At 40.5% G+C, this 19,989-nt stretch overlaps 2 protein-coding genes across 3 annotated transcripts in view; one reads left to right on the forward strand and one right to left on the reverse strand.

The window, feature by feature from the left end:
- The window catches only part of LOC104931841 (mitochondrial glutamate carrier 1), a 16,649-nt gene extending 11,733 nt beyond the window's left edge, over positions 1 to 4,916 (forward strand). The window contains exons 2-10 of one of the 2 annotated variants that reach the window (XM_019267485.2): positions 572 to 681; positions 1,175 to 1,300; positions 1,631 to 1,686; positions 2,149 to 2,239; positions 2,330 to 2,448; positions 2,559 to 2,751; positions 2,840 to 2,997; positions 3,083 to 3,158; positions 3,252 to 4,916. In XM_019267485.2, the coding sequence (XP_019123030.2) occupies positions 659 to 681; positions 1,175 to 1,300; positions 1,631 to 1,686; positions 2,149 to 2,239; positions 2,330 to 2,448; positions 2,559 to 2,751; positions 2,840 to 2,997; positions 3,083 to 3,158; positions 3,252 to 3,411 (1,002 nt within the window). In that variant the 5' untranslated portion in view covers positions 572 to 658 and the 3' untranslated portion in view covers positions 3,412 to 4,916. Of the gene's footprint in view, positions 1 to 571; positions 682 to 1,174; positions 1,301 to 1,630; positions 1,687 to 2,148; positions 2,240 to 2,329; positions 2,449 to 2,555; positions 2,752 to 2,839; positions 2,998 to 3,082; positions 3,159 to 3,251 lie in introns of both variants that reach the window. The other variant, XM_019267484.2, reaches the window with a different exon arrangement.
- A 1,092-nt stretch (positions 4,917 to 6,008) lies between these two features.
- Positions 6,009 to 19,102, reverse strand: LOC104931849 (tetraspanin-2-like). The gene is made up of 8 exons (XM_019267500.2): positions 18,880 to 19,102; positions 12,259 to 12,361; positions 9,451 to 9,548; positions 9,232 to 9,306; positions 9,058 to 9,141; positions 8,904 to 8,960; positions 8,675 to 8,758; positions 6,009 to 8,590 (listed from the first exon to the last, which is right to left on the reverse strand). The coding sequence occupies exons 1-8, from the start codon at positions 18,946 to 18,948 to the stop codon at positions 8,525 to 8,527; spliced, it is 636 nt and encodes a 211-aa protein (XP_019123045.2). The 5' UTR covers positions 18,949 to 19,102; the 3' UTR covers positions 6,009 to 8,524.
- Between the last annotated feature and the right edge of the window lie 887 nt (positions 19,103 to 19,989).

Here is a 19,989-nt window from a genome sequence, read left to right on the forward strand (position 1 = left end):
AATCAGATTACATAATTTTGCAAAAAAAAAAAAAAAAAGCAAAACAAAACGACCACTGGGGGCGCTTTGAGCATTATTTAGAAAAAAAAGTTGGGAAGAGATGCTAAATTTGAGTTTCTTTTCGAAGAGCTTTATTTTATTAAACAGAGATATACCCCTGATCAGTATTATGAATATGAATGACTCTAAAATCGGCTATGGAAACACCATTTGCCCAACCATAGGCATGCCATGTAACTGACCCAAATTATGCTGCTACCTCTACAATACAAAACTTTAATTCATTCATTTTTTTTAACATACTCTATGTGTATATTTTTGTGAGGCTTTCGACAGAGGACACCTGATTGCCACTGAAACTAATTCCCTGGCATAGTCAGCAGGTGCATCCCTGGAAGCTATTTGTATTATGGTTTGATTTCGGAAGGGTGATGACTGACCTTAGCTCTATTTCTTGGCTGACAGTGTGCAGTGGGTGGAGAGCAATGTTGAATTTATCCCTGAAACTTCTGGGCTGGACTTGCCACTATATATATAACACTGAGCTTCTTTTTACTCTTGCCTTGCTCAGTGTCTCTCAGGGACTCTCAGCCTGCTCTCCCTCTGCGGCCTCCTCTTTCGTGCTGACCAACTTTGGCACCTGCAACAACCAAGAACTATGGCCCAGCAACAACAGATCAGGTATGAACCTGCTCTGTTCATCAGAACAACACACTAATCCTTCCAGCGTGATACAGCATGAAGGTTGTTTGGAACAAAATGAAGAATGCTTTGACTTATTTAATCCATTAATTTTATAAATGGTTCTAGTTCACACCTCTGGCTTCTCTAGGTGTGGCTTGGAAAATAATAACGCCGTAGAATCAGTAATGCCAGCAGCACATATGTGTATGTTATTTGATTTACTCTGTCGACAAGTTATTTTTGGATGAGCAGATTCTCAGAAGCAGTCACACTATACCCAGTTCTGCTGCCTCACATACACAACACACATACACTTTAAAAACATAATGATACTTTACTATGCAGATAATCTCCTTGATTGTTGGCTTTAGACAATCAAACCTGATACTGCTTTTGTTCAGTTCCAACAGGTTTTAACACCTCGTCTGACGCTGCCCCACCTTATTCATGATTGATTTGCATATGTCTGTCCTAACTTGTCTTTAAACAGCCTCCCAGCAAAACTTATCAATGGAGGGATTGCAGGCATGGTAGGAGTCACCTGTGTGTTTCCAATCGACCTGGCCAAGACCCGCTTACAGAACCAACGCAGCGGGCAGCAACTCTACAAGAGCATGTAAGAACCACACCCACCAAAAGAAAAGAGCAGTGGTGTTTTCTCCACCTCCCCACCCCAATAGCCCTTACTTACAATGCAAGTTCTTTGTCAGTCTATTCATCATCTCCTTTCAGTGATACCTTTTACAGTAAAGCGTTTCTCTGTCATCAGTGTTAAACTTGAGAACGGCTGTTGGAGTTAGTCTCTCTCTGTTTTGTGAATACCCTCTGTCTCTGTTTTGATAGCAGAGCATGTATCATATAGAGACTCATCTGATGCCCTGATTGTATTAAATAGCATTAAGTGTTTTCTATAAATAATTTGCATAACTTTTTTTTTTTCTTTTAGGGTTGATTGCCTAATAAAGACAGTTAAATCTGAAGGTTACTTTGGCATGTACAGAGGTAAGACAAATCACACTTTCTTTAGATTAGATTAGATTCGATTAGATTCGATTCTGTGTTAGATTAGATTCAACTTTTCAAACAACAGGTTTGGTCTGTGGCCTTAATCAAAACAAGTAATTTAATCAGACTCCCAAACAAGGACGCTTTCCCTATGCCAAGTTTCTTTCGTTTTTTTTATTCTCCATGATCAGATTCTACGTGTTAATCAATAGGTCAGTGGTCTATTTTGTAAAACAGTGACTACTTAACCACAAGTCACTACACGGCCTGCACTGAAGCTACTGTCATTTTATACTTTACATAAGCCTATATCTGATTGACAGTCACTTTGATCCAAAGGTGCTGTCTTTCTTTCTGTCTGTTTCCTCTGCTGTGAAATTTTTTTTGTTAAATTACTGCATGAGAGAAAGTATATTTCATTGGAGGTAAGTTTATCATTTGCAATGCTTGTTATTGCAGGTGCTGCAGTAAATCTCACTCTTGTAACCCCTGAGAAGGCCATCAAACTAGCTGCTAATGACTTCTTCCGCCACCAGTTGAGCAAAGACGGGTGAGTAGAGGTACTGACAAAGACAGACAGACACTGTGCTGCAATGTCACATTTGGTTTTCAACCTATCCACTTGTCTATATGTCCTCAGTGGCAGGCTGACAGTGTTCAAGGAGATGTTGGCAGGGTGCTGTGCAGGAATGTGCCAGGTGATTGTCACCACACCTATGGAGATGCTCAAGATCCAACTGCAGGATGCTGGCAGGCTAGGTAATTACAAGTAAATCAGCAGAATCCATTACCAGCATCAAATAACGCTTTTGGATTTGACTTTTTACACCCTGGTGAAATTACAATATCTTTCCTGCATCTGGCAGCAGCCCAGCAGAGGGTGATGCCTAGTGTAGTAACGACTCTGAAGATGGGGGGTACTAGTGCTGTTCTTAGCCGTTCCTACAACACCACCCCTGCACCTCAAGTCATGCGAGTGTCTGCCATACAAATCACTAAAGAGCTGCTGAGGACCAAAGGAGTCACAGGACTATACAGGGGACTCGGAGCAACTTTGATGAGGTTTGATCAGTTTTGATGGTTTCTCTTGCTTCGCTCTATTTTTAGTCATTGGCCTCTTGAACATGCCTTTTTGTTGTTGTTTTTTCAGGGACATCCCATTCTCTGTTGTGTACTTTCCTCTTTTTGCACATCTGCACCAACTTGGCCAACGTTCTTCTGAAGACCCATCTGTGCCTTTCTATTGGTCCTTTATGTCTGGCTGCTTGGCTGGATGCATTGCTGCTGTGTCTGTCAGCCCCTGTGATGGTGAGTGACTCAGTCAGTACAGATAACTTGTCAATGTTTGGAGGACTGGGAACTGAACATCATTTTAACCGAATATCTTGTGCAGTGGTGAAAACAAGGCTACAATCAATCAAAAAAGGAGCGAATGAGGAAACCTATAATGGAGTGGTGGACTGTATCAGGTAAATTACTCATCAAACATGCTTTTCCATCACCAGGGTTTACATGAAAGGTACTAGTTACATGCTAACCCTGCGCTCTCTCTTCCATTGCAGAAAAATCCTGATAAAGGAGGGTCCCGGAGCGTTCCTCAAGGGGGCCAGTTGCCGCGCCCTGGTTATTGCCCCACTCTTTGGCATTGCCCAGGTTGTGTACTTTGTAGGAGTTGGAGAGTTCTTGCTGGAGTACACCCCCTCCAACATCTTCTCTGCATAAACAAGCTGTTTCTCAGTCTTTCTGCCGCCTCATTAAATTACAGGCAGCTATGCCCTGGGCATAGCCATGGACCCAGATCTCCATTACTGTGTACCTTCTTTATTGCTAGAGGGTTTCAGAGTAAAATGCTGAAGGGACCGGAGAGATGTCATTTCATTTCAAAATGGTTTGCCTTTAGCATGACTACCTCTTTTTTAAGAGATTGAGATTCAAACTTGCCTGTCTGTATAGGCTTCACTTGAGCTTGTAGAGCTTATTACCTGAAAATAATTTCTTCCCTTACTGAGGGACTTTATAGATCACCATATCACTTAGATCAGACTTGAAACTACTCCTGTGGCACCAAACCTTTACCCCTAGATTTAGCCCCTATCCCTCAGTGTGCCCCAAATTAACCCATTCACTGTAACCCTAACCTGTATGTCTCATTTTGGTAACCCTGTTACATACAGCAACCTTACTGTGCCAGGGAGCATCGACTAAGTAATAACAAAGGCAGAATACTGAAACTTTACTTGAATAGCTTCAATCCTGTTTTAAAGGGTTACATGATAAACTGAGCCATGGATGGCGATCCCTGTTTATGTACATAGTATGTTTTGTTTTTAAAGCAGCTATAAAAGCAGATATAATTTTGGTAAAGAACAACCTGGTTCGGAAAAGATCTGGAAAACTGAAGGGGTTATAACTTATGGACGAATGAAACTGTCCACCAGGATACCATACAAGGATTCTGCGTTGTATTGTATTATATGTAGGAGGGATTGTTCCCTGTGGTTCTGAATTGTTTGCATCCTTGTCTAAACACTACTATATAGCTGACCATTGGTGCTTTTTTGTGTTTAAGGAGTTGTTTTTTTTTCTTTCTTTTTTTTTTTTTTTACTGGCCACTGTGTACACAATCTTTGTATGGCAGCCAACACAACCCTGTTTATGTAATGTGCAAGCTTGAACTCGCAGCTAAACAGCTCAACAAGGCCTTCTGAGGTTGACTTTGGAGAACTGCTTTTTTGTGGTACAGGAAATGTTGCTTGATGGTGGTAAACTAGCTAAAACTATCTAGCTATCGATGGGATTCGTTGTGCTTTTGGGACCAAGTCTTCTGAAAAAAAGTGCAACACAACCTACATATAGCCACTTTCTCTGAGTTGACTGTGGTTGTCTGTGACTGGTCAAGGTTTCTTGTCAGTTAGTGATACAGGAGACTGCACAAATGTTCAATGTTAAGCATTTTGAAGCAGAACAGAGTGCGACAGTGAGCTGCACTCTCTCTCTTCTGGAAGATGTCATGGGTAAAAGTCGTTTAAACAATTTTACCAATGTAAATATTTATCCTGTATCCTTTCATTGTTCTCAGACTGTGCAAGCACTTGTTAACATTTCAACATTTAAAGTGTTTCACCCAGTTGAGAATTGAAATTGAGTATTTTACAAGTTGGAAGTCATTTTGGAATTATGCATGTAAATAATAATGTATTAATTCTGAATAAATATTTTTAAATGCAGTCTTGTGGCGTTTGACTGTAAACTGTAATATGCAATAAACAAAGGTGAAACTAATTCAATCATGTATTCACAGGTAGGGCTGTTTTCAATGGCAGCAGGTTGACTGTACACAGGATGACAAATCCTGATGCAAGCCTGAAAGTTGTTACCCTACTCCCTCTACACATGCATCACTGACACCGATAAGTTTGCGACAGTAAAAATGCTCATGCTGCAGTGTTGGGGTAACTTTACCCTGGGTAGTCCTGAAGCCTCTGCCGCATCGCTCGCATTACTATCCCCTCAACTAAATATTCAGCTGTCCTTTAAGCTCAAGTGCAGAAAGATGAAACTCTGGCATGGAACTCAGGCGACTAAACCTGGAAACATACTCAATCGCTGGGGATATCATGTACAATCAGCTGGGAAGAAAAATCACTTTACATTGTAATGAGTTTGTCAGTTTGAATGAACGATTATTTTGGTGGTTTTTATTCGTCACAAGACGATTTACTTAAATATAACTCATTCTCACATTACTAGCACATTAATCCTCATACTTTTTATTCATACACTACTCCCTTTCCTGAGGAGCACTTGAATCATTCTAAATTTATACCTACAACTACTGTATGCTGTATTTGGAAATACATATTTAACCGTGAAGTGTGTTATGCTACAAAGAATTTAAACCTTAAAACTTTCCTCTTTTTTTTCTAATGTCAACACTGCACATTCTGTGACACCACCTCCCTGTATAAATTACATTTGGCAAAGTGTGGAGATTGTATTGCAGTACAAGAAAGGACTTCCTGGTATATTTTCAGCAACAGCAACAGCGTATGTGACTAAGCCCGGGTGTGTAATGGTGGAGTCTTATATCACAATGAAGAGATGTTGTTAATTGTTGAAGGTTGTCTGGAGTAGTGCTGAGTAAAACCCAAAACTGGAAAATAAACTGCAAAAAAAAAAAAAAAGCACCTATTTATCACATTATTTTTTATCACGTTATCACTAAATGAACTCTTTGCCATTTGGCACACTCTTAATAATAATATATCTAATATTAGAACATGTGAACTTATGTGTTGAAATATGACACAGGAAACGTGTAAAACTTTCAAAGCTTTATTCAATTTCAAACACCTATCTTCCTGAGAAGCCTGGAATGGTATTAAAATAAATTAACACACAATCATCTATGAAAGGCTCAACTGTGTACACAGTGTCTTTTTACGTGCACAGTACTTTACATGCCCAGATTTGCTCAGAAGGAACAAAGCAACAGCTTCTTGGATTAAGTTGCACTAAACTGCTCCTAGTTCTTCCTATTTTAACTCACCGGAGACTCTGAAGTGACAGTCTGACTCTTGTATCGCCTCCTCAGAGTAAACACGGCCTACTGGCATCCCAACAACATGAAGTGGTACATAAGCCTTTGTTGTCTCCTCACTTCTGTTTCATTACACTAAAATGTAAAAAAAAAAAAAAAAGAGTACCAAGAGGTTTTTGAAATAGTTTGTTTGCTTTCACCAATTCACCTCTCTTGGCACGACACAGACGACACAGTCGCGGGTGACACTTTAAAACACACCAAAAAAATAATAATGGCAAGTATATGTGCTACTCATCAAATGTGTGTGACACTTAATTGCAGTCCAACTCTACAAATGTACACCTTTGCTTCGTTCTTTTGCTATGTTCAGACAGCCTGTTGTTCAAAAATAACTTGTTATCAAAGAAAGGCACGTTAAGAAGCTGTTTAGTTGTGTGGATTTGCTTTGACTACTGCAAACACTGTCATGACTACAACACTGTACAACTACTGCAAGCCTCTGTCTACACACAGCATGTTAAATAGTATCACATCAGCCACAAATAATGTACAACTAGAAGAAAAATCACACATATTTACAAACTGAAATCCTGACACTTGGAATAAACCCTACATAATTAATAAATGAAAGTGGTTCCAGGTTGGGCATGGGTTTCCAGCCCACTTATCTGCTGAGGTTGATGATGTGAGCGGGATACAGGGGGCAACTCTCAGTTTTGGTTTTGTTGTGGGCGATGTACGTTTAAGGCACAGAGGGGAAAAAGATGGTAGTGGGAAGAGTGAAATTTACAGCCCCAGTGCCTATTCTCAGTTGACTGTCGAGTATGTGTTTAGCCTGTAAACATGTCCCCATGATGTTCTTGACATACAGTCAAGGTTACTCAGGGGTAATATTAAGTAAGAGAACATATATATTACATGGGCTGGGGAAATGTGGTATTTATGTCACCTAGTTGCTCGAACAGACCCTAATTCAACCAAGGCGAGTCAAAGAAACCAAAAACAACTTTACCAATACCATACCAGTATGTCTGCAAGTTTAACTTGTTCACTATAAATCATGTACACTTTATATTTTGCTGACCATTTTTTAAAAGCCATTTTTTAGTGTAATCCATCACAGTTTACACTTCTACATCATGGCAGCATTGTTTGCAAATGTAAAGTATGCATGATTGGTTGTAAATTGTGCAAACCACTGGTATAGTTGGTTTGACATTGTCGGAAATAGAGCTCATACACCTTCTTGCTAAAAGTAAGACGAGAAAATTCACACCGCTCTCATGTTTGTACAGTACATATGAAGATACATCCAGAAGTTGGTCAGCTTAGCTTAACATAAAGACCAGAAATAAGTGACACAGCTAGCCCGGCTCTGCCCAAAGGTAATCAAACCCCCCTTGAAAGGTCTTAAGGTTACCATCTCCATCTTTCCTGTGAATAGAGCCAGGCTAGCTGTTTCATCCTGAACTAAATGCTAAATTAAGGTAAGTGAATAGCTGTAGCTTCATATTTACCGTGCAGACATGAGAGTGCTATGAATGTTCTGATCTAACTCTCGGCAAGAAAGTGAATTCTCCAAAATGTTTTTAGAGAGCAATCTGTTTTGATTTTACAGTTTAAACTGTAGTGTGTGAGTAAGAGCGCTGGTGCTGCATGATGAATGCATGCTCGAGGCATTCGCTGGCCAGTCCCTCTCTTGACACCCCACTCAGATTCCACCTATCAGGGTTCCCTAGCAAGGCTTGGGTCTCACATAACACAACATTGCTGTGCTTGTGTGTCTGTGCACGCATGTTTGTGTGTGCACAGACAAGCAAACTCAGCTGCTTTCACCTCAGATTGCTCTCTCGGTCTAAAATTTCCCACAGCCAGGTGGTCAGTATCAAGAAAGTGTGAAGAAGCATTGACACTACTGCGACAGTATGTGGGTTAAAATTTGTAGAGCTAGCCAAATGGCCATGAGGGGAAAAAAACAATTTGACAGACTCAGAAAATTATACTGATCCCACTGGATATGTGAATGTTATACATCTTATCAGAAAGATTATGCAACTTTGCTCATGATAGAAAATAGATGAAGAAACATTCAGAAAAAATTATGGAATATCGGGCCAGGGCACCTGGGTTGAGCACCATAGTGAAGAGGAACTTACTGAACCTAGTCTATTTCCTGGGTCCCTGGATGAATGATGGACAGATGTCAACATTTGATCTGAAGGCTGTACAGTCTTTTGGGGCTGGCTACAGGAGCAGAGGGGGGTAGAAGTCAAAGGTCTAACTAGTCCAAGTCTAGATGACCTCCCTGCTGTTGCGTATGGCACAACAGAGCACCATACTGAAGATCATCCCAATGATCTGTTGAGAGGAAAACAGACTTTTAATAAAAAATCCTTTCCACTCATAAAAAAGTGTGTCTTCCACTCTTCTCTTCAGACTCACCATGACTCCAGCAATGCCGATGCCCACATACCCAATGATGTAGAGCTTACTGTTGAAGAAGTCCTTGATGCCTGTCTCACAGTCCTGCAGACCAAAAATAAAAGGAGTCAAGCAGCATCAAATTGTAGTGAATCATGATGATTTCTACAGCACTATGACTCATTTATTAGACAGCAAAGGAGTTTCATTTCATTTCTGCCATGAGTCTGGAGCCGGTGAAAGATCTTACCTTGCTGTCTGGTTTGGGATCAGGGCAGGGGTTTGCTGTGGTTCCACAACAGTTCAGCTGAACGTGGGAAGAAAAACATTATATGATGGAAGCATAGGTATTCTTTCTGCATTACAACAGATCCAAACATGGAAATATTACACTTCTTACTTACTATTTTCTGGTATGACATGATCAGTGTGCTGTTATTGTTTTCATTGTAGGTTGTCGCATAAAAATTCTGAACGTCTTCGATAATCTGTGTGAGAGAGGACAAGTGAATGATGTGGTTCCAATTAGGATTTATCACAGTCATTTCACTTCTTATGCTTTAAAATACTAAATGTACCTTGTCTTTGTTCAGGAATCCAAACACCCCTGCTGCCACCTCAGCACCAAAGATGATCAACAGACAGGCAAAGAACTGAAAAAATCCACAGATGACAATAAGAAATAGAAAACAAATATATGTCTCTTTAAAAGTATTTCCCATTTAACTATTGACAAATAGACAAAGAGAAATGCATTTCAGCTCAGGTCTCTTGTGTTTGTATGCATTTGTACTCACTGAACCCAGTAGGCATTGAGATTCCCGAACAGCGCCACAGCAGCCAAAGAAACCAACCAACATCACCAGACTCCCAGCTCCTATCAGAATATACACACCTGGAGGAACAGAGTAAGAACAAAGCTTTAGTCATGACACAAACAACCATCAGAATGCTTTTTATTTTACTGATATGTTCTCATCAACATAACTAAGATAAATCGCCCTAAAAATGTGCATTCATTGTTCTCCTGTGCTCCTGTGGTTTGACTCCTTACTACATCAACATGCTCAGCTTTTCCCAGCTAATAGCAAATTACTGAGTCACCAGTAGGGGTCGGCATAGAGCTATGAATGTAGGTTGAAACAGTTCAGTAGAATGCCACAGCTCAGACAGTGGCATTAAAATTTCAGACTGTACTATTTCTGTGGTCAGCTGAGCAAATGGCAGTAAAGTGATAGTGAGTGGACCCATGTTTGTTGCGCCTTTTAATAGTGTCATCAAATGAGGTGCCTTGTTGGTAGGAGCCTAATTTAGGGAGAACTCTAGTGGGATGCTTTAAATCCTCTTTGATGCCCTGATCTCACATTAACCCTCTCATTAGGTAAGTTACACCATGGGTGGGTCTGCTGGGAGGAATTCAACAACAGATTGGTTCCACCAGTGCACTCGTACAGGTGGCGTCTGTTTCTAGGCGACAGCTCTGCAGAGGATGGGGTGAGTGAGGGCGAATCAACCCCCAGGTGATGTGGGCTCAGGTGGGAACAAGAGAGGAAGACAGTTCATAGGATCCCCTCGTGTCAACAATAACTGAGTTGGGTGCGTCATTTCTGTTGTCAAGAAGGAGAGTTTAGTTGCTATCTTAAGGTGTCAAATGACCAGACTTTTCTGCATTGGTTTTCCATTTAGCTCTTAATCTGAAGTTGTTCTCTGAAGTTATTTCAAAGTAAAAAAGAAAAAGAGATGTTTTGCGTGTGTGCTTGACACCATGGGAACGAGGCATAGCAACTGTTGAGTACTCTCAGCTGTGTCTGTGGAGACAGCACTCTCACTGTCAAAGCCATGTGTAGCACTATACCCTGACGTGTTTGTTATTTTGAGAAAGGACATTAATGGACGAGTTGTCCTCCACTTCTTTTATTTGAGAGAATAAGTAAATAACACAGCTGTGGGTCTGATCTGCTTCATTAGAAAGCTCTGGTGGATCAGGGGCCCAGAGACAGTCTGCTCCCTCTTTTTATAGGTTTAATGTGTGCCAATAGTTACTGATTCTTTGATTTGATTGAGTGAGTACTTAAAGCTCAGTGTGTTGTTTATCTGTTCAGAAATTGTAGACTGTTCAGAAATGAAGTCATGAAGGTCATGGGGTCAGAAAAGGTTCTGTGATCGTGTCAGAAGAATATCTATTTGCATAGTGTTCATTCCAGTTTTACATACATTTTGTTGAACAAATATGTCACAACCCTAAGGAGACCTGACAGACGCTACCCATCCTCAGTCAAACCACAATGACATCTGAGTTAGCATACACACAGACACGCACTCAGGAAGAAGTGACGAAATACCTTTATGGTATTATAGGCTTTTGGAAGAAAATAACTCTCTGCAATACTCCTCTACCATTACACGACCTTATAAGTCCTAAACTGTTTCAGAAATGTAAATAAAGTACTCATCAGGAGGAGAATAGTTTAGTCTGGAGACTAAAATAACTGACATTATCGTAAGTAACACACTGATTACTGTGTGGAGTGGAGTAGGTAGTCCTAAATGGGACAGCTAAACAACTCTCTATCTCCTTCTCTTTCCCATTCTTATTTAATTTGACATCCCCTCTTGTTTTTCCTTCGAATCTTTGCCATGGATCCCCATCTGTTTCTATGATTGTGCTCTTCCATACACTTTTTTTAACAGTCCCCACACTGAGTGTCTCCACCCCATCCTTCTTTCTTTCCATCCGGGCAGAGTGACTGACTGAAAGGTGGTTAGCAGCCCTGCGGTTTCCCTTGTGCATTTATGTTCTAGGTGCAGCGGTCATTTCCTGTTATTCACACTCATCTCCGGTGTGAACAAAGAACGAACATCCACAATAATAAGAGAAAGATTAAATCAAATTTGGACATTTATCAGTATGTGGCAAACCTCGTATCGGTGTATCAAACTATCAAACTATACACATATCATAACACTCACACATAGAAAGAATCACTTACAAGGAAGTACTAACTACTTTTTCCACAATTTCTGTGCATGTGTGTGGGCTTTTAAATGTGCTTGTGTGTGTGTGTGTGAGTGTGTGTGTGTGTGTGTGTGTGTGGGCGAGGGACGCTTGTGGTAGGAATATCCCCTCTGACACAGAGACAGACATTTATTTACAAGCAATAGAAGTTATTCTGAAACCATTTTAAAGGCTCTCTCTTGACTGAAAATGACAAAGATGAGAGTAACATGACATTTTTATGTATGTGTGCAGCGTATATAAAAATTATATAAGATTATTAGATTATCCTAACAGATGCAACTTTTCCTAGACTACTGTGGAATGTTACAATTTGCATAATTCATGGTTTGGTTTAAAAAGATACAAAGACATTTTTAAAACTGCAAAAATTAAGGAGTATGTGGCATACATTTCTATTTTCCATTCCCATTATCCGTCAGCATAAAAGTCTAATAGCTGATACTTCCCTTGATCCATTTAGGGTGGTTCCTTAGGAAGCAGTGAAGCAAAATATAATTTCTTGTAATAGCAACAAGAGCACTTCAAGAGAATTTTCAATAAAACTGTAGTGAGTATATTGTTGCACACATACACTGTGTAGACTCACCAATGAAGAAAGTGTCTGGGGCCTTGTCACCATTGAGCAGAGACACAGTTTCTGGGTCAAAACGCAGCCACAGTCCCACTGCCAGAACAAAGGATCCCATCAACTGCAGAGATATTGGACAGAAAGACTTGTTATAACTTTTAGCGACATATGACTTCTTATTTCAGAAAAGAATGCATGGAAAACTCTAACAACAAATAACGGACCTCTGTAGACATGTGTCTCATGTGTATTCAGCTTTAATTGTAACCAAACCTTAATAAATACCAACTGGATTCCCTGACTAGTCTTCCCTCATGCTCCCTTTCTCCCCATGTCATAATCATTAAAATGCCACATGGTTACAGACAAAACACAGCCAGCAACTCTTAAGTAAAAAACCAAAAAAAACAACAATGTTCTGTTATGTATTTCATAATGAAGCATGTTCCTCTTATCGTTTATATCCTGACTTTAGATCTGACATCATTACTGTAAATTAGTTTCAGCATTCACTACATACACAACAATAGTGGAAGTGCATGCTTTTCAGGCCTCCAGAGGGCTTGTTCTTTTGCTCTCCCTAAATGTGATTTTCCACATAAATAAAGCGAATGGTGCTGTGGAGTTTCCACTCTGTCCCTCCCACCCTTTGCACTTCTGCAAAAGTATTATTTCGAAAGTTTGGCTAAAATTATTTTTTTTTTTTACAATTTGTGTCAAAACAATGGGTCTGTCCACATAATGGGTGGATCCTCTAGTAGTGTCCTAAATCAAGAGATGACAGCAAAGTGTTAACTTATGTAACTCCCAAACACCCTTTACAGATTTCTGGCTCCTCAGTAGGGAGAAAATGACCCGCTTGGCTGTGGGCAGCAGTGTGGCACCTTGAGCTTTAACAGGCTCTCCTGTTTGTTTGGAAATGTGGTTACATGTTGCTCATATTTTCCTTCATCTAAACCACATCAGTATACATCGAGTGAAATGCTCTTGATTTGGAGCAAACTGACAACAGTAAAAACTTTTATTCTCTAAGCGGTTAGCGCGGTTGAAGTAAATGCTTTCTTTTTTCTGAGATCTGAAATGCTCTGAAGGGCAGAGACTGTGGTAGGTGCTCAAGTGACAGATCAATACTGAGAGGTTTTTTTTAATAATCACAGAGTGCATGCCCCCTGAGGATAATCCAGTCTAAAAACCCACTGAGCTGAGTTTCAAAACAACACTTTGTCTATGTGTGAGTGTGTGCACGCGCAGAGAAATAAAATGATTTGTCTAAATGGAGAGTCATTTGGAGAGCTGGTCACATGGTCATGGTCTCTCTCTGTCCTAGATCTCAGGATCTGGGTAGATGTCTGTTTGTGTGACTGTTTCTATGTCCTCAAACTCTGTTAAGTGAATTTATTCAGAAAAACAAACCCTGTTTCCAAAGCAAAAACTGTCCCCTGTCTGTATCTTAACTGTACTTTCTGTTGATGAAATCTACTCTGCCTTTGGCTGGTTTTTAAGTCTCCTGTTTCACCTATTTTATCTTCTTCTGTATCTCATCCTTGTCCTCACTGTCTGCACTCTTCTCATCCACTCCAGGTCCACAGGTTATATTTTACAGTGTTGTTCTGAAGTAATGCCAACAGCTCAGTTATAAAGCATCAGAATAGGACAGGCCGACAGCAGGCTTCCTCCCAAACTCAGGATTTAGTGTCATGCATGGTGATGTATGGGACAGCTGAGCTCTTGGGGTTTCAGGATTAGTAGGTCCAAAGTGATAAAACACACTGAAGTGAAGGCTGAAAGATGTGTAAACCTACTGAACCAGGCTGGATTAGTGCGAAGAGGGGCTCTGGATCTATTTAACACTGGTATTTGTCGGACACACCTGATGGTGCGTAGGTGTTGTTGGAGGTGTGAGGTGAGGACTGCTGCCCACTGAACCGTGTGGATATACACACAGTTGCTAAGACTTGGTGTGATCCCAAGCTAGATTGTGTTAATGCTATATAGAAGAGCAGGTGGTTGTTTCACAGTTGCAAAGAGCTCAGAGCTCAGCCAAACCTCAATTCTATCGTGGCTACATTTAAAAGCCTTTTCAAAACCAGATGCATTGATGGATACCGCACTGAAAGACTCATTTTAGAAGAGGGGGGCTCCATCAACCACTGCAGTCAGGAGCTGGAGTGCTAAGTACATTCTCAAATCTGGCACTCATGTTCCTGACTATCCCAAAGGTCCCATTAACCCTAGTGGTTACATACCTCCCTGCTTTACCCCCCACCACTTTGTCTGCCATCATTACCCCGTCTGACACCAGACATACACCCCCCCTCCACGCCCAGCCTCTCTACCTCCTGAATCTATCCCCTCCGCCCCCTAACTTATCTCCATGTATCCCCCTCCTCTACCCCACCTCGTCCCGCCCGCTCCCTCCCAACCTCACCCAAAGGACAAAGACCCACTGTCTCCCTGTGACTATACGCTTTGGCGCACAATAGGAGGGAAACAGACAGACACAATGAAGGAGAGAATGAAAGAGGGATGGGAGAGAGGAAAAGAGAGAATAAGTCATTAGAGGAGCCATCATCTTCAGACTACAGAAGCATCTTGATGCCCTATATAGGTCCTGTACAGCCTATACATCTCTAAAAGGCAGATGAAAGTGAGAATAGCATAGTTTGTCCTATTTCTGTCCTAACACCTTAGACAATCATTTATATATCTACATATTTCTAAACGTGGATGGAAATCTCTCCATTGAAGCTTTATTGAGGTTCTCTAATGGTGTAAGGCCTACTTTTTAACAGTGCAGTTAAATAGTGTGTTTTTTTGTGAGGGGAATTTCCATGAGGGCAAGGGCTGAGCTGACACAGAGCTGTGGTCTTGGTCAGAGACAGTCTGTGGCGTTATCCACTGTTTTGTTTTTAAGGAAAAAATCTTAGTGTAAATTAAAACAAAAGTATGAAAGCAAAACAGCTGTAAACTACTTATTTAAATCCAAATGTAATTAGTGAGTGATTTAAGCTTGACAAAAATAGTCTTCTGTCTGGCATATGTTTGGGAAAACAGATGCAAGCGCACATTAAAAATGATGGGCAGAAAGAAAGTGTAAATAAGAGTGAGATAATTATGGGTGGAGTAAATCCCATTGTAGTCTGTCACAGGGCGAGGGTGGGGAGTGGAGGATACATCAACCTCAATAACACAGGCGAGTGTGTTTGCAGGGCTGAAGCGATATTTAGTGTCAATATTGATTTTAAAGTCACTGCGTGTTACCAGAAATCTTCAAAATATTTGTCTCCTTTTCTAAATAATGGCTATGGAGATCTAAATGTATTCTTATAAAAATAAAATGTCTTGATTTTTTTAATTAGAATACTTTCATTAAAAATATTTAACAATGAAAGCAGGACTACATCTAAGCTGTTTGTTATTGGACAATAAAGTCCAAGACATAAATTGTGGTCACAAGTTATTGTGACAATAAAATAAAATAAACCACATTTTAACACAGAACCAAAATACCTCCTGTCAATCATCCCTTTGAATCTAACTGTAACATCAGCTACATAGACCATGTGCGCTGTATGTAATTTGCAAGGTAGTTATTTAGTCTCATATTTTGCTTGATCTTTCTGGCTCTGAATTCCATAGATACCTACTGTAACATGATGCCTGTAATTTATTACCCATACCTTTTGATAAGTCATCCATCCAGGAAATACAAATATCAAAGTGTTCCTGTACCAGACAGTATACCAGCAGCTTTAAACAATCCTTATGCATCTGTTTGGCAAGGAACTGTTTTGAACACTTTCATAGCCATATAGCATAATAAACAGATAAAACAGCCAAAATAATTATGTTCAAGACAAAAATAAAGTTGACCTAAATGGAAAGGAATCCAATAATGCAGCATGGTCAACATCAAACTACTTATCACCAACTTATTGCTGATATAGAAACAACAATGGACCCAGGATGCAGCCTTGGTGGACACCGCTTGTCACAGGTATCATCACAGAAAGTAAGATGCTAGTCCCAGCCTTCTGAACTCCTTCAGAACAATTGCTATATTAGAAAAGCTATTTACCAGTATGTAGAATTTAGTGGCATCTAGCAGTGTTGTTACAGATTGCAACCCCCTCGTCTCACCCTCTCCTTCCTAACGTAAAGGAGAAATTCTGGTGATGCATAGAGCCCCCTAAACCTTTAACACTAGACCTTTAATTTGGAGTTCCCCAATAGTTTATAGTGTCAAATGTGTTTAACCATGCCATTACGTCTTTTAATCCAAATCATAAAGCATATAATAAGTTTGCCATCTTATTCAGACTGGTGAATGTTACAGTTTTAAAACAGAAAACTTTATATTATGAAAATGCTTACTATCACTTATATACATTACATTTTAGTTTTTACTTTTGAGTAATATCATGCTTACAATTTCTTTCCTGTCATCTTTAAATTTCAGTTAGGCTAACCCAGTAATTAAAGTGGAATAATATGTGTAATCTTTTAACTAACCAAATTAAACATTAAGCCAATGGAAATCAAAATAAAATGTGTCATCAGTTGTTTTTTGATGAGGAGGAAGAACTATGTGTGGGAAAGACACTTGAAGCACTATAAAGCAATGTTTGCCCCACTCTGTTTACCTCACAGGCTTAATTTTTGACTAAATAGGGCAGTCAGTGAACTGGCACACAAATACAGGCCAGACAAGCCAGCGAGGTATTGATGTTGTGCTGAAGGCTGTTTTATTTGCAGCTATCAGTGTAATATATACAAGAGCTCGGCCTGCGAGTAATAGAGCCCTGCAGGAATCTCACTACATCATGATACTGTGACATGAAATCATTGGTTTATAAACACAGAGCCACTTTGTAAGTATTGACTGATGACCATGTTTTGTCAAACGTGAGTGAGAGTTATTAAGTAAGTGTGTGATACTCTTCAACATTCAGGTAAAAACATTTCTGTGTTTAAAATGTCTGTCTGTGTTTCACAGCTCCCGTCTGTTGACAACATCCAGTGTCACGGCCTGTAATGCCTCTGCTCTACTTGGTTGAAGGGAAAGGGATCTGCCCCTCCTCCACCCGCTTTCATCACACACACTCTTCTTATCATCACTCACTCCACCATCAACAGAGGCAGGAGGAGGGGGGGTTGTGATGCTGTAAAAATGAATGGATGGTGATTACTCAAAGAGTACAGGGCATGTGCAGCAAAGAAGCACAAAGTGAAGGAGCCCCCATTTAGGTGTTTCTGTGGTCCTGTATAACATCTATCACACATCCACAGAATATCCCACTATCCTCATACTGATCTATTTTCTATCTTTATCTGGGTCAACTTCATGCCAACTGTCCCTCTTCTGCCACGTGAGCGTGCACACATGCACGCCCTTTCAATCTCCCAATGACCCTTTTCTCTCTTATCACATTTGCTGTCTTCCTTCTCAAGTTTTTACCCTGTCTGTCTGTCCATCCCTTTTCTTATCTGTCGTCTCTCTCATCTTCACCTCTCTGTCTCTGCATGTGTCCACACTCAGGGTCTTTCAAAAGGATATTTCAGAAACAGCCACACCCATTGTGGATATGGGGTAGTGGCCACAGAACAACTTAATGGTGGGACCGGTGGGGCTGCTGTGTTTAGGGCTCCGGCAGCTTAGCCAGGCAGGAGCAGCAGACTGAAGTTATGCTATTGTCCCGCTGTCACAATGGATCCATTCACGCTGCATTCAGCGCCTGATCCACTCCACAGATGCTTGTTGGAAAATCTCTCTCTCACTCACACACACACACACACACACACACAAAGGAACATTGCCTTTAAAGGAGAATGGTGGCACATACAAACTAAAGTGCACCTTTACATAAGAGACTTGAAATTAGTGTTTGTTTGCAGCGGGTACTATGATTGGAATTTAACAAAGATTGTCAGGATTTATGAAGACACATGCAAAGTGTGTGTGTAAGACATACTCTCTCTCTCTCTCTCTCTCTCTCTCTCTCTCTCACACACACACACACACACACCTTTCACCTCCACCTGACAGTTTGTCTTAAGTAATAACTCTCATGTGTGTCTTTCAGAGTGCCCAAGTGGTGTTTTTTTTTTTTTCTAAGTAAGAAGAGGAAGCAGTTAGTGGAGCAGCACCTTGTGCCTCAGGGTGTAACTTCAGTTTATCAATCAACTCCGCACCGTTTGTTAATGAGGCTATGTCGAGCAGGGAGCCAAGTGCTGAGTTTGTTTTCCATGCCGTCTCTCAATCTCTCTTCTCTCTCTGTCTTTTCATTCAGTCTTCCTTTCAAAAACACGCTTCCCCGGGAAAAAGGGGGCGGGTTTTTTCCTCTGTGGAAAATCTGATTTGAGCCCCGCGAGCCAAAACGAAAAAACCTCGAGCTGTCACCCTTTCCGCGCCACGCAGAGTAAACCCACGCCGTGACGGCAACTAAATAAAGCAGACAAGAGTCCGACAGGAGGATGAATATGAAAACTGCTAACTATCACAGATAACTGAAATAACACGTGTGTGTGTGAGAGAGAGAGAGAGTTAAAGTCCGCTGTGTTGAGTGAGTAGTCTGCACCGCTGCACTTGCTCTGCGTTCATTTACGCGCACATCCCGCATCCCCAAAACATGCACTTACCCAGAATATAAAGTTGAACACGAACAAAAGGTACTTCACACATTTCATTCCTCCTTCCACCTTCCCCATTTCGGCTGGATGTCTCTGTCTTTTGCCTTTGTGTCCCCGCAAGAAAAAAAAACCCCGGCTCTGACGGTTGTATTGGCTCCGCACACTGTGACAATAACGGTCCACCCCGGTCACAACACTTAGTGCATCAAGGAGCTCTCTCTTTCTCTCTTTCTCTCTCTCTCTCTCTCTCTCTCTCTCTCTCTCTCTCTCTCTCTCTCAAACACACACACACACACACGCACACACGCGTGCACGCACACAAAACACTGCAGGATCCGCTTAAACTCTTTCCAGACCGCCCCTTTCAATAATACGGAGGGGGGCTGAAGGGGGAACCGAGACTACACGATGCGGACGTCTTCCCTCTGTAACAAAAAGTCACTATTTAACCATAATGTGATGTTCAGCATGTCATTTCTTATATATAACTCCAAGTTTATAACCTCATGGTATCTTATGGTGCTAAAAATACAACAAACAACAGTAAATGTGTATGTGATCACCTAAGCGACTCTTGACTGCTATAATAAAAAAGGATGCTTTTCTTTTTTCCATCATATTATTATATGTTATTACACACCACAACCTCTGTTCACGCTAAACATAATAGCAATTATGACAATTTGCATGTGTAATGTCATTTTGGTTATTTGTAGTATTCTTTGCTACTATAGTTTGAGTTTATAGTTTATAGTGACAAGATTATATTTCCTTCATAACTTGTGTAAAAGCATATTGTTTGCTGTTCTATATTCTGTCATATCCCGGCACATCTTCAATATAGTAGCTTTATTCAACAAGTGGAAATGATGTGTTTGTGGTGTAACCCCTCCGTGTCAGTTCAGGCAGACGCCCTGTGTTCAACTTTTCTCATCAGAATAGAGAGCCTTGAGATTTTATTTTTCAGTTAGCATATAGTTGTATATAGTATATATAAACATATATAGTGGGCTATTTCTCTCATATTTATCATAAGAGTTAAATATTAGGCTTATTATCAAAATATATATAAAGTATGGGAATCAGCTTGTTTGATTCTGCAGAATTACCGCAGAAGCT

The sequence above is a fragment of the Larimichthys crocea genome, chromosome XV (genome assembly GCF_000972845.2).
Source record: "Larimichthys crocea isolate SSNF chromosome XV, L_crocea_2.0, whole genome shotgun sequence".
Lineage (NCBI taxonomy): Eukaryota > Metazoa > Chordata > Actinopteri > Sciaenidae > Larimichthys > Larimichthys crocea.